Below are 13,191 nucleotides of genomic sequence, written 5' to 3'. Positions count from 1 at the left end.
GTTTTTATTTGTATATTAATCAGATTAATATATTTTTTACATAAAATAAAATGACTGATTTAATATTCCATCATTTTTGATGCAGAGAAAAAGGAGACACACACACTCACACACACACAAGCAGAGCTCATAGTCTGCCTCAGTCTGCACCTGTTTTTTTTACACCAGGCAAAAAATGCATTTAAACCAGCTGAAGTTAAGTTTAAAACACAGTTTGAAATGTACACCGAAGGAAAACTGCATCACGACTTTTATACTGCGGTCAGAGCAAACGTAATCTGCAGCGTCTGYCTACTGCATGGCGGCAGCTCTAACGTAACAACGAGAAATGACCGAGAGCTTTTAATTTTAATCCAGCAGGGAGAACAACAGAGGTGTTCTTCTATGCCTCCTATGAGCAGTTCCAGCATTTTTAAAAAGAAAAACAACATGGACACACTAATTACAGTGCGGTTTCAAACTGAAAGTAAAAACATGGCGCTCGCTGCGCTCCCGTTCGAAGTGAAACTTAAACTCAGCTGTTCTCTCTACCACATATAGTCCGACACAGCGGACAGGAACAGCTAAACTAGACAGTTAAAACACATTAAAAATTCATAACTCACCCTTATTGTTGTTGGCACTCTGTGGAGATTGAGCCGAGGCTGTCACTGTTAACAGTGAACACCAGAGGGCGCAATTAACAGCTTTTTTGAGGCACCGAAATAAAGCACCGAAATTAGAGTTGTGTTTCGGTTTGAGTACTACCGTTGATCTTTGCCCCRGTGCCATACTGGAACCGAGTTTCGGTACCCAACCCTACTCAATACAGTGAGATGACAATTTTGCACRTTTTTCTGAATTTTGAATCACCAACCAGTCTTTGACAGTCAAGTCTAGTAATGTACTAGTCTGATCCTCCTGGCGCCCTGGGACTATGTCARTAAAAGCAGTAATGTGAAGCACACCCATCTTGTACAAATAAATTTAAACCTCCAAATTGCTGGAAGTCATTGTTCAGCTTACACCGTGCAAACAGACCCAAGTTTCTTTACCACTTTGGCTTCGTATTTTGGCTACAAAGTTGACATCTGGATCTTACCAGCAGTTGGTGCAGCTACAACCCAAGGACACTGATAAGCTTAACATGAACAACAACTTCAGACTTTGCACAACATTATCCAGTGTATGCACACCTGCCTTACAGGGTTTCCTTCTTTTTAACTCCACATCCTCTCACAACGCTGCCAACTCCACAGGCCACACAAAGATATTATTCCTGTAACAACTCTTGAGTAATGCTTCTTCCAGTGTGTGAGGCCTCCGTCTGCATCAAACTACATTTATTGCCTTGTTCAGAGCTGACGCTAATATGGGTGATCTGTGACCAACACTCCCATACACTTTAACTTTTAGTTATTTAACTCATTGCTAAAACTGATATAAGAAAACATTTTCCCCTTTCGTGGCAAACAGCTTCATTTGTGAAGGAAGGAGAAGCCTTGAGGTCTGTGTTTGAATTAGATAAGGGCTGTAATTAAGTATGCTACTCACCTGCACATGTCGTGTTTGTTCACCTGGCTGCTTAATGCAAACTGTGGGTTTATTTGCGTGCAGGGAACTGGGATCCGATGACTCAGTGCTCATTCAGTTACTAAGTCAGAGCTCAGCCAGATAGCCTATAAAACGAGACAGTAGGAAATTGGCTTGTGGGTGTGTAGGGTGAGCTGTGGGTGGGAGGGCAGTCTTATGCACGTGACTATGTGTGTCAGTCTGCTGTTGTAAAATGTCTGTTCCAGTCTCTAAAACCAAATGTATGAATTGTGGAAATTGTTGTAGGACAGGAATCACCACCCTTTTTCAGACTGAGCTACCTCAGGGGTTCAGATGAACACAAAGAGCTACTTGTTTGAGATKAACATAAATTTGCACAACTTATCTTCAAATATAGTAATAAATTTACATATGTGAATATAGGTGAATATTCCAGAGTCCAGAGTTCTCAGCTTAAATCTCTTTTGGAGCTCTTCTGTGTGACTCTAGGTGTGACTGGGAGTATGAATTGTCTCTTTGTCTGTGTCCTTGATGGACTGGAGACCTGTCCAGGTGTACCCTGCCTTCACTCAAAGGCAGCTAGGAAAATATATTTGACAGTTTTGTAGGAATGAACATTTTTGTAATGTTTATTCACTGAGGAGTGAGCTGCAGAGAGGGTAATCAGCTCATTGTTTGAGTCCAGCATGACTTGTAAACTAACAGCAGCTCCTTTTAGCCTGGATTGATGGTGTTTTGAGTTCACAAACAACTCTGGTTACTTTTTAAATGTTGAGGGGCCTTACATTAGGTTGATGGTTGATTCACTCCAAGCCAGTTGATGGAAATATGTGGGATTCACATTTCTTCTTCTTTTCCTTTTTGCGACATTTTAAAAGTTCACTCAAAATTCGAATTAAATAGGATGGAAACAAGACTGATGATGAGGTAACCGTACTGTGGCTTCACCTGTCATATCTTCCTTAAAATAAAAAAAGCAGCAAAGCGGTTGCGTTAGTGCCACATGAAAAGACCTCCTTCAGTTACACTGGAGCCAAAGCATGGTATGATCTCCCAAAACATTTACAGTCAATACGTTGTAAAAAAAAAAAGACATTTACATTAAAGGTCAAAGACTTCCTACTCAACGGTCTTCACAAAGAGGAACTAAATCCTTTCATTATGCCATAAAATTCATAAATTTATCTTTTATTCTTTCTTTCCAGCTTACCTTATTGATGGTCAGCAATATATTGTGCTCTTTCTTTCTATCATTTTACTTTGTTTTATTATCTCAGTGTTTTTATTCTTCTCCATAGAACTGTCTTTTACATTTGGACCACAATGGAAATAAATGTTTTCACTTTTTAGTGTCATCCAAGGACTAATAATGGATGTGTGTATGTACATCACAGCACACGCACATGCATGTCTTGCTATATTTGTAAGTACAGTTACGTCCACCAGGCTCGTTTGGTGGGGTAACATGAAAGGAGACCACACAAGGATTAGTTTACTTCAAATAAATAATAATTTATTAAATTATACTAAAGAAATAAACCTCAGAGGGAATACCAAAGCAAGTGAGGATCAGGACGGAGAGAGAGCCCAAGCTGCATGTGGCAGCTTTTAAGCAGCAATCAAGCCAACCAACAGCACCTGCTGCTGCAACTCCAAACCCTGCAAGGAAATAAGACAGCAGAGAAACTATAGGGCCGTAACAGTACTATGCACACACAATGCTTATAGCCTCGTTCTGTGCACATCTCTATTTTTCCCAAGTTTGTTGATAGGTGGATGTGGGAGAGGAGTAACCGCAAAAAGAGCTCTCAACTTGATCTGGCTTTGTTTAAATAAAAATTACTACATGCCATGAAATTCTTAGAGGGATGGGCAGGCTGAAACCCTTTGAATAATGGTAGAGGAAACGCCGAGGGAACAGTGGAAGGAAAGGATTAAGTCTGTTTCCGGGGAAATGATAAATACAGTTTAAGTTAACTGTTGGGTTCTCCAAAAAGACTCGTTGTTGTTCTGGTCCTCTGTTTATCCACAAATGATGAATGGCACTTTGTTTTCTCTGTGATGCAGTGGGTGCTTTGTGCTTCTGTTCATCAACACCAGAAACTGCAAGTTTCTGCGTCCTGAAGCTGGTTTTTTATTTCTGAAGCTCTGTTAGATTCTTCTCAATKGGCCTGCAAAATGTCACATTTTTTACTTGATCTGATATGTAAGCAAGAAAACAAAKTTCCTTTGTATTCACAGTTTATTAGCTGCTGTTGCTTTATTTTGCTTTCCTTTTTGTCACTGAAAGTAAAAGCAGGCATACCACAGTTTTACAGATGCATCCGGCTTTCATGTCTGCAGGTCCGGCGGGGGCAACTCTATAGCGCCATCCTTATACATGACCTTATAAAACCCACCCCGTAAGCACTGACCAAGGATTTTGTAAAAACTATATCCTTTTCACTGACCTAGCCTTGAAAACACAACCTTTTTTACTAACTACCTGAAAAGGATACCCCTATTCCTTATTTTCCACATTTTTTTTTATTTCAGTGACTTCAGGGTTGTATGACCAAAGCTGTAACTGAGACAAGACATAAGCTCCATCCATCGATCTTTCTCTGCATCTTGTGCTGCTTTTTCTGCATGAAAAGAAAATGGTGTTATGTAATTATTATGTATATCTGTTTTACCTTGACACTGTCCAGTAATCATATCTCATGTGATAACTAGTTTCGGCTGTTTTAATCTATCGGCCCAGACTTAAAGACTCCAGCAATGCACGACCCATTTTATTTTGATAAGGTGTTTCCGGGGCTGACAGCTTTGTTATTGGTTAGATGGTTACAGTTGGCGAACGGTGGTTGGTTGTAAACATGTCACAGGATGTTRTATTATCGGATGTTCTGCACCGACGCGGCAGCCACAATTGACAGATTTCTCTGATCGACTTCTTCTCTGTTGTTGCTCAAATTAAATCATTTGACGACCATACACGCAGACTTTCTGTGCATTTATTCCAACGTGTTTCTGCGTTCTTGATAAATCCTTCCACCACAACCGGTAATAATGAAGATTAGACATAGCTCATCAACACTGGAAACGAAGTCAGATGTCTAATTCAGAAAGCCACTAGCATAACTTGCAGAGGTGGATATACAGTATAGGCTTATCATTTCTGTGTGATAGCATTTTAGTCCAAAATAGTCTTTTTCTCACCTAAGAACATGAAAAAAAATCACTAATTTCCCCTCAAACACATATGTTCACTTTCTCCTGAAAGATCAGGTGAAATACTTCTATCCAGAGTGAGTCCTCTTTGGATTTGTGATTTAAAGATGTAGATTTTACTTGTTTTGTGCCTTGTACACATTTGTGGACAAAGTATTAAAATCAGTTTAGGGCTAGTGAGAGTGAATAATTACTGGATAAAACTCATTTATAGATCAGTCAGAAGAAAGAAAAATACACGGTGAAGGGAAATTGTGGAATTTTAGGTTTCAAAAGGACTAGATTTACACTACAATCCTCAGATATCAGGACGTTAATAAATTTTAATACACAGACCCATCATAAATTCAGTCCTGCACACTGCACATGTGCCTGGCACTGCTTTTTTGTGKTCCTTGCTCCTCTTTCCTGCGTCCTCTCATCTCCTCCTGCTCCTCCTGTTTCTCCTCATCTGTCCCTTCTTCCTCCTCTTCACTTCTGACGGGCATCAAACTCCATGACTGACTCTGGCCTTATCAGCTACCAAGAAATAAACAGCAATGATACATGATTTAATAGCACTTTTGCAAAGAATTCAGTGCAAATAGGCCTACAACATAAGGAAAACACACACACACACACACACACACACACACACACACACACACACTGATCAGACTCACTGCAATGTAATTTTCTTGAGCAAAAATAGCTGTATCAATGCAGAAAGATGCTTTCTTTTACAGTAATAAAATTATTTTACAGTGTCTTTTTCTGGTCAGCATGGATTTATTTTAATTTTAGTTGATAAAGCAGATTAAATGTTTATGCAGGTATGAAACGTTCCTGATAGGATGTGTTTAATATTCTGTGAGCCCTGAACACATACAGAAACACATAAACCAGGTCTGGATGGTAGGAACATGGAGACAGTGTTTGCTGACTTGTACTCATGATTTGGTCCCTCCACCACAGAAAATGTCTGTTAAGTACACAGTTGTTACCACTGGCTGCCTGAGTTGCCCCCCACCCCCCAACCCCCGGGCTGCAGGTGCACATCCTGCGTATGTTTAATGTTTGTGCAACCAATGCCAAATCTAAACAGGATCCATGTGTGTCTACTCTTTACCATGAAAGGAAATTCTTGTAGAATTCTTGAATTTTATGTGAAAAGCAGTGGAAGACTTCTGTGAAACTCAAGATCATCTGCTATAGCAAACTGGGAAATGCAAGTTGAGTGTGTACTTAAAGCCTCCATTTAGGTTCAGCAAATTATAGAAAATGAGAAGGGGTTGAAAGACCAACCCTCAATTTCAAGAAGCAGCAGTTTTTGGGTGTTGTTCGTTTTCAATGACAGATTGATGCGTTTCTCATCCCCTTAACCACCACCTGGTTATTTTACTTTATTTATTGTTCTTCGTTTTTTACCTGCAAAATGAGGGGAAAATCTGTGTAATTTATGGAAAATCCATGCAACTTGACATGTATTTTTTTTATTTAAACTCTTTCCAGTCATTTGATTGTGGAGATATTTGCTTATTAAATGGTATTTTATGCTCTTTTTTTCTCCCATAAACTTACCTTGTGGAACATAGTATTCCACTGAAAACTGGGTGGGTTTGTGTTTGTTTAAACATTAACTTGCTGGGATTTGAGGGGAGTTCATTTCATAAYAGGAGTTACAGGAAGCTGATATGAATCCATTCAGACTAAACTCGTTTCAAGAATGGAGGGAATTGCTCTTTATTCAGTCTTGCCATTTTTTTATGTAGTCGCTGACATTTTCTGATATAATAAAACCTTAAAAGGACTCCATCAATGATCCAACTAGCCATTTGTTTGTCACGTTTGAACATGGCAGAAACGAGACTTTGTGGCAGATATATTTCCCTGATGAGTTTATTTATAGTCCTTTCTGGTCTGGGAACGTCTGGTCTGGGAACTCCCTGTGAACTCCCATGTGGTCTAACCAACAGTCTAAGAATGGAAAGGAATGAATAGTGTCTCTATTTTCCTCCTGGGCTGTTTTACTTTTACTTTTCAGTAATACTGCCATCTCTTGTTCTTCATTTCTTATAACTCAGACGTGTCTGCTTGTTCTTTTTTTTCTTTCCCTCCTCAGAGGATTGTGGACCAACAGTCAGTCTGCATCTTCTACTGATTCTTGTGTTGTGCAATGGCATTTTCCAGTTCCTCATACATAGTGTTGGGGTGGTTTTTTATTTGGCTTTGTTCAGATCCTGGACCCTGACCTCAGTTGGCAAYCTTAGTATTTACAAAAACCTTGTTGGTTCATTTGCACGTTACTAGGTAATAGTTAATACACTTTTTTTTTGTCAACTGCTAACCTGCCTTCACACTCAACTAGGGCTGCCACGATTAATCGATTATTCGACGACTAATCGATTATTAAAATAGTCGATGACTAATTTAATAATCGATTAATCGTTTTCTTTTTTTGTTCTTTGTTTTTCTCTCCAAACTGCTTTGACACCTTCCACTGCCACATCTGCCTTTCTGTCCTTGACCCACATGCACAGTAGTGGTAACTGGGGTAGGCCGTGGACGTCACAAGACATCATACAGACAGGCTCTGGTATCATGGCTACCTGGCAATGGAGCTCCAAAGTGTGGGATCATTTTAAGAAAATGAAAGAGAAACCTGTGCAATATCTGCAGAGCAGAACTTGTCTTCCACAGCAATTATTTTTAGTTAGCATATAGCTAAAATCTAAACATGGTTATATAATAGCAGCTGCATTCTGGCGTGATAAGCTGTATGTTTATATTCACTTAACGTATGATCCGATTAGTCGACTAATCGAAAAAATAATCGGTGATTAATCGATYATAAAAATAATCGTTTGTGGCAGCCCTACACTCAACCTGTTTTTCTTATTGCCATAAACCTCTACTAGTGTCTAACCTTTTGACTACTTTATGTCCTGTGATGTCAGAGATGACAAAATGTAGCAATATAGACTAGACTAAAGGGATTTCAAACTGCAGACATGCCAAGATAAGCACTCCAGATTACTGTGGAAATCCCTGAATAAATTTGTCTTACACAAAACAGTCAAGACACAATAAAAACAGACAATAAACAAAGTCTTAAATTCAGCTTGCAGCAGATGTAGAAATCGGATAAATTCCAAACTGGGAACCAGGATTGTAACCCTTTTGTCACCTGTTTAAACATGCCATCCCCTTAATCCTCCTGAATAAATAAAAAACCTGGCTTCATATTCTATGTGAAGCTTATTAGAAGTAGTGAAATTAATTTATGAGTTCATGGTTTTAAAAAGGTTATTGAATAGTAGGGCTGCACCGATTAGTTGAAATAATCGATGACGATTATGTAAATTTGTCTTCGCAGATTTTTTATTATCGTTTCGCTGTATTACATAACCACCCAGTGAATGTTCATGCAATTCCATTTCGGTACCTAAATGCATCATTACGACCGTATAAGAGTGGTGAGTTTTCCATGCTTGTCCTGAACGCAGCATCGCGCAAGAGCGTAATGATGTCAGCAGCCGCTGCTTCAGTTCAGTCTGAAGCTTGAAAACAAGTCTCGCAGCTCCTGGAGTAAAATTTACCGAACAGACCGCCTCTGAATTATCTGCTGGATTAATTATCTTGTGAACACGACGTTTGCTTGCTTAACGTAAATAAAGTACCACCACTTTCTTTATTTCATCCACCATTAAACAGAGACCGGTGTTRGGTCGAGCCACGTTCCCAGTTTCCCCAGTGTCTCAAACAACAGAGGAGCTTSCCGACACACGTCTGACCTAAAGAGCACAAGCAGCCAACAAGTGTTGGACGTGTTCTGGATGTTCAAAATGTAGCTTAAATACCTTTTATTTATTTTAACTGCATCCTCTTTAGCTTATTTGATTTAAACTTATTTGCCTTCCATGGACCTCCATCACACATTTTTCTAGTGGGGAAATGACATCAATAGAAACACGTGGAGCTGGATTTTAATTTGTGTAATAAGACAAAACACTGTTGTTGTTTTCAACAGCTTTCACCTTCAAGAAATAAGTTACACAACTGACGTTACAATACATAGAGTTGGATGTTGTCTTGATATTAGTTCATTTTTATATATTGAGAAATATATTAAATAAAAAATAATAAATGTTTATTATAGTTTTTCCAGAGTGACTTGAATTTTGCATGATTTAGTTCATTTGTTAGATTGTTAACATCTTGTACTATACAGTATTTCTTTTACTTGAATTTTATATGCTTTGGTTGAGATTTTATGTTGATTTTAAATCTTTTAAGCTTCTTTTGTTAAAGAATTGACTCTAGAGTGCATATTTTGTGTTCATGAAAAAACTATTACAGAAAATGTTACAATATTAAAGAACTGTTCTTGTTAATTTGATGAAAACATTTTAAATTTCCAGTGCACTCATGTCAGAATAACTTATAGATTTGTTGTTAGAATAATCGATTAATCGAAAAAATAATCGTTAGATTAATCGATTAGAAAATAATTGTTTGGTACAGCACTATTGAATAGTTATTGAAATTCCAGCGTTTCCAAAAGTCAACAGCAAACTTTTAATGTTGTTGCATAAATTGGTGTGAATGAGTAAAAGCTTCAGGTGATAAGCGGAAAACACTGGGCAGTTAAACGTGTACAACTGCAGGATCCACAGATTAAAACCCTTGTTGTTGTTGACCTCATAACTAAATTAACATCTAATAAAGCCTGGAGTGAAAGTGTTGTCACTGTTCTCTCTGGAGCGAGCCAGAAGTTGAGGAAAAACATGTTGAGTCTGGTCATTTTTATAGAAGTGTTCTGTCAAATAATTATCAGGATTTAGTACGTTATCAGCATTATGTCAGTAATAACTACTGTGTAGCAGAATGTCATTTTAACAAATGCTTTAGAATTGGTATAGCTGTTTTGTTTTGTTGTTGTTCTGTCTTGTATAAAAAAACATAAGTTTAATTTTGAATGTTTGTTTCTGATAGAAATGGACAACCTTTACCACATCTTGTCAGTCCACATGGTGCAATGCTGCAGTTTACAAAGCTGACGACTGATCTAAGCGGCCTCTATCAGTGYGAAGCAACTAATGAACTTGGGAGCAGAAGCGGTTTCCTTTATTTGAACGTGCCTCGAGGTGAGGATTTGACTCTGAAGATTTTCTAATATGCTGTTTATGTATTTTGAACTGAGTTTATTGGCATGAAATGTATCAGATAATGTGATTGTATGTGTGTGTGTTTGATTGTGTCTGTTAGCAAAATATCTCATTAGTCAGTGAATGGATTTTACTGCAACTCAGAATGTAATCACTCTGATTTAACTTTTGGAGTCAGCCTGATTCAAGATGGACACCACAGCTAATCAAACAAAAACAAAAAATCCTATAACAATATTTCTATACCATAATACTTTTTTTTGCAAATATTTTTGGCTTGATAGTATCTCACACAAGACGAAACAAGTGCAAGTTATGGGTGAGTCTTGTTTAAAACTGTAATTCAAGTGATGCATTCCTTCAAGGAACACTGGTTTCATTTTACTACAGTTGTTCTCACAGTTTGATTTGGTTAATTTATTTTTGTTTTTTTACTGATATATTTTGAAATTATGTTAATAGGTTGCATGATTTTTATCTTCCTCATACTTTGTATGGTCATTTTTGTATTTCCCTCAATTAGGACCTTTTTGCATATCAACCTGTTTCCCAGCAGAAAACAGATCTATTTCACTTTTACAAGTATAATTTGTCAGGATTTATAAAACAGCAGTGTTTAAATTTGATATCATTTGAAAAGTTCATTTTTTTCCAAGTAAAAATCCCCTCTGAGGACAGTTATACTCATTGTTAACATGGCTTTTCTTGTTGGATATTTGCAGGCGAACAATTCAGCAACAGAATAGAATTAAATAACACAAAGCAGTGAATAAAAGAGTTACTGTAAGCACCAGTAATCCTGGACATAAAAGTTAAGATTATATGAAAAGCACCACTTGTATTTTTTTATCTCCTAAAAGGTTTAAGATCAAAGTAACACCTGCCGGATTGAAGGAGCCTAGGAAAGGCATTCCCTTTTATTCTGTTCTTTTTAACCCAGTTGAGAATTAAATTTTCTGGATTCAATAACCTGACATTATAGACAGATGTCTCCAATATTTACTGACCAGATTAAATTAAATAACCCTGCAAAATGCTCTCAGAATATCCAGTATCTTGAGGAWTGAAAACAGGTGGAAAATGCACAGTCCAGCTGTTCAGAGGTTTGTATTATAGGTTTGTTTGGTTAGATGATTCAAACTGAACATACCACGGCAACAAGTCAGAAAGACAAAGACATTACTACAAATGTAACTTTTTGAAACATTCTTTCTACAAAATAAACATGTTTTTTTATATAATTCTAAACCAGAGTTGAAATATGTTGAGAAACAAAAAGTAAAATACTAGAACTGGAGCATTATACAAAAAGGCACTCTGCTCTCCTGCAAAATTAGTTTTTAATACAAGGGATTCCACAGGTAGGGTTCCCACAGTCTTAAAAAATGTGGAATTTGTTTTTAGCCTTTTTTTTTCTTTGTAGATCTGAAGAAAAATGTGGGAAAAGAGCATGAGAAAAAATGTCTTCTGTGTTATAAATGTTTGCACCAAGATAGAATGTGCCAAGTGGCGCATGCAGAATAAAAAGACTGCCACATCCAGTCAATTCCTATAATTTTCAGAAAGTTTGTRTGTGTTTATCCTCTCTGTAGCTCTTTGTTAAAAATAGCCCATGAGGCCTCAGCCTTCACACAGAGGCCGCATTGATTTTTTTTTTTTATCAAAGGGTAACAGTTAAAGGTCCAACATAGTCGATCAACAGACTAGTTGACTAACCCAGAGTGGATTTCTCAGGATTAGATGGAGCATAAAAAGGCCTTTAAAAGGGTGTAACCTGAGCTGTTGAAACTAATCATTAACCAAAATGTCTGTTAGATGTTTAAAAGGGAGGGATTTTCTGAATCACTAAACTGAAATGTTKTTTCCTTGTCAACAGACTTGAGTCAAACTGGCAACATATTCTGTCATCTGCACAAAGTAAAAATGGTGTGTGTTTGATCAAATATGCATGTAATGTTCAATCAATCAACAAAAAAAGAATAAAGATCAAACCAAATTAACTATTTAATCATGATAAAATATCTATTGATGTACTCAGAACAAACAGGACTTTATTTTCTTTCTTTTRTTTCTGTCAGTCCAACTGAAAGGACAACTCATGGGAAACTTGGAACATGCTGAAATACAGTATATCTGGTTGTCAGAGCAAAATTTATGTTTGTGGAGATAAATGAGAGGGTTTGACTGGATCTTCAGCAAGTGATTGTCTACCCAAAACAGTAATTCCATCAGGCAGATTAAAGGAAATTAAAGGACCAAACAGACATATTATTTTACAACAAAACCTTGTGCTTTATCAACCACTGTGTTATCTGAACAATATACTGTACTGTATATACTGTAATGTGACACAAAACTAAATCACTTGCTACWAACAAAGCAACTAGACGRCTAATCTGGAGTTTTACTTTCCATCATGGGAGTATTAGYGCTTCAAAACTGGGRAGTGTGACATTCCAAGTTTTATACTGTGTGAGATAATCCATCAGATTATTATCTGTACTCTGTGTCCGTGAACAAAATTTACCCTTACATTATTTGTCATCTTTCTTTCTTCTTTTGCAGGGGACAAAATTGGTTGGATCTTTTTTAGTGTTCTTTTGATCCTGATTGTTGCTGCAACTTGTGCTGTACTGTGCTTAATGAAATACGAGATTATTCCAAGGTCTGGTACAATACCTTTAACATATTTCGCAATACTATTTCTATAAGTTGGATAAAAGAGCCATCCACTAATTGTGTATTTCTAGATATTCATTCCTTCAACGTGATGAGGTGCAGCGGGTCCCAACATCTTCAAATTCACCAGAACCCAAAGCACAGGAGGAGGCGGTGTCGTTAGATCCAGTAACCTAAACCAGACCTGTAAGTGATAATATCAGAATGCTTTGCATATTTTGTCTTTAAAATTGTCCAAGTCTGTGGAACAAAACCTTGTATTAAAGGAGACATATCATGSAAAAATCATATTTTTAGCCAATAATTGCATTTTGTTGTGTACTTGGAGTCTCTAGGAGTATATTCTGTCTGGGTCATATTTTTTAACCCATTCATTTTTTTAAATTTTCTATTATGTTTTCTGAACTTTTACGTCCCAGTATTTGCAATGGAACTGCAAAATAAGGTCTGGTCTTACCAACTACTACAACCCCTGGCAAAAAGTGTGGAATCACTAGTCTTGGATGAGCACACATTCAGACGTTTCATTCTGTAAAACAAACTCAGATCAAAAACATGAAACAACAACAATAAGGTCATTCCAAAGTGCAACTTGTTGGCTTTCAGGAACACTCAAAGA

General features: G+C 37.3%; 1 protein-coding gene across 1 annotated transcript in view; it reads left to right on the top strand.

The window, feature by feature from the left end:
- The window catches only part of LOC106533183 (nectin-1), a 39,042-nt gene that overhangs the window by 21,381 nt on the left and 4,470 nt on the right, over positions 1 to 13,191 (top strand). Inside the window, exons 6-8 of the mRNA XM_014029423.1 lie at positions 9,721 to 9,872; positions 12,459 to 12,558; positions 12,644 to 12,758. Coding sequence (XP_013884877.1) covers positions 9,721 to 9,872; positions 12,459 to 12,558; positions 12,644 to 12,749 — 358 coding nt within the window. The 3' untranslated portion in view covers positions 12,750 to 12,758. The remainder of the gene's footprint in view (positions 1 to 9,720; positions 9,873 to 12,458; positions 12,559 to 12,643; positions 12,759 to 13,191) is intronic.

Source organism: Austrofundulus limnaeus, unplaced genomic scaffold (genome assembly GCF_001266775.1).
Source record: "Austrofundulus limnaeus strain Quisiro unplaced genomic scaffold, Austrofundulus_limnaeus-1.0 Scaffold900, whole genome shotgun sequence".
In the NCBI taxonomy this organism is placed as follows: Eukaryota; Metazoa; Chordata; class Actinopteri; order Cyprinodontiformes; family Rivulidae; genus Austrofundulus; species Austrofundulus limnaeus.
The sequence above is the reverse complement of the archived record's forward strand: the minus strand, read 5'-3'. Positions and strand labels throughout refer to the sequence as shown.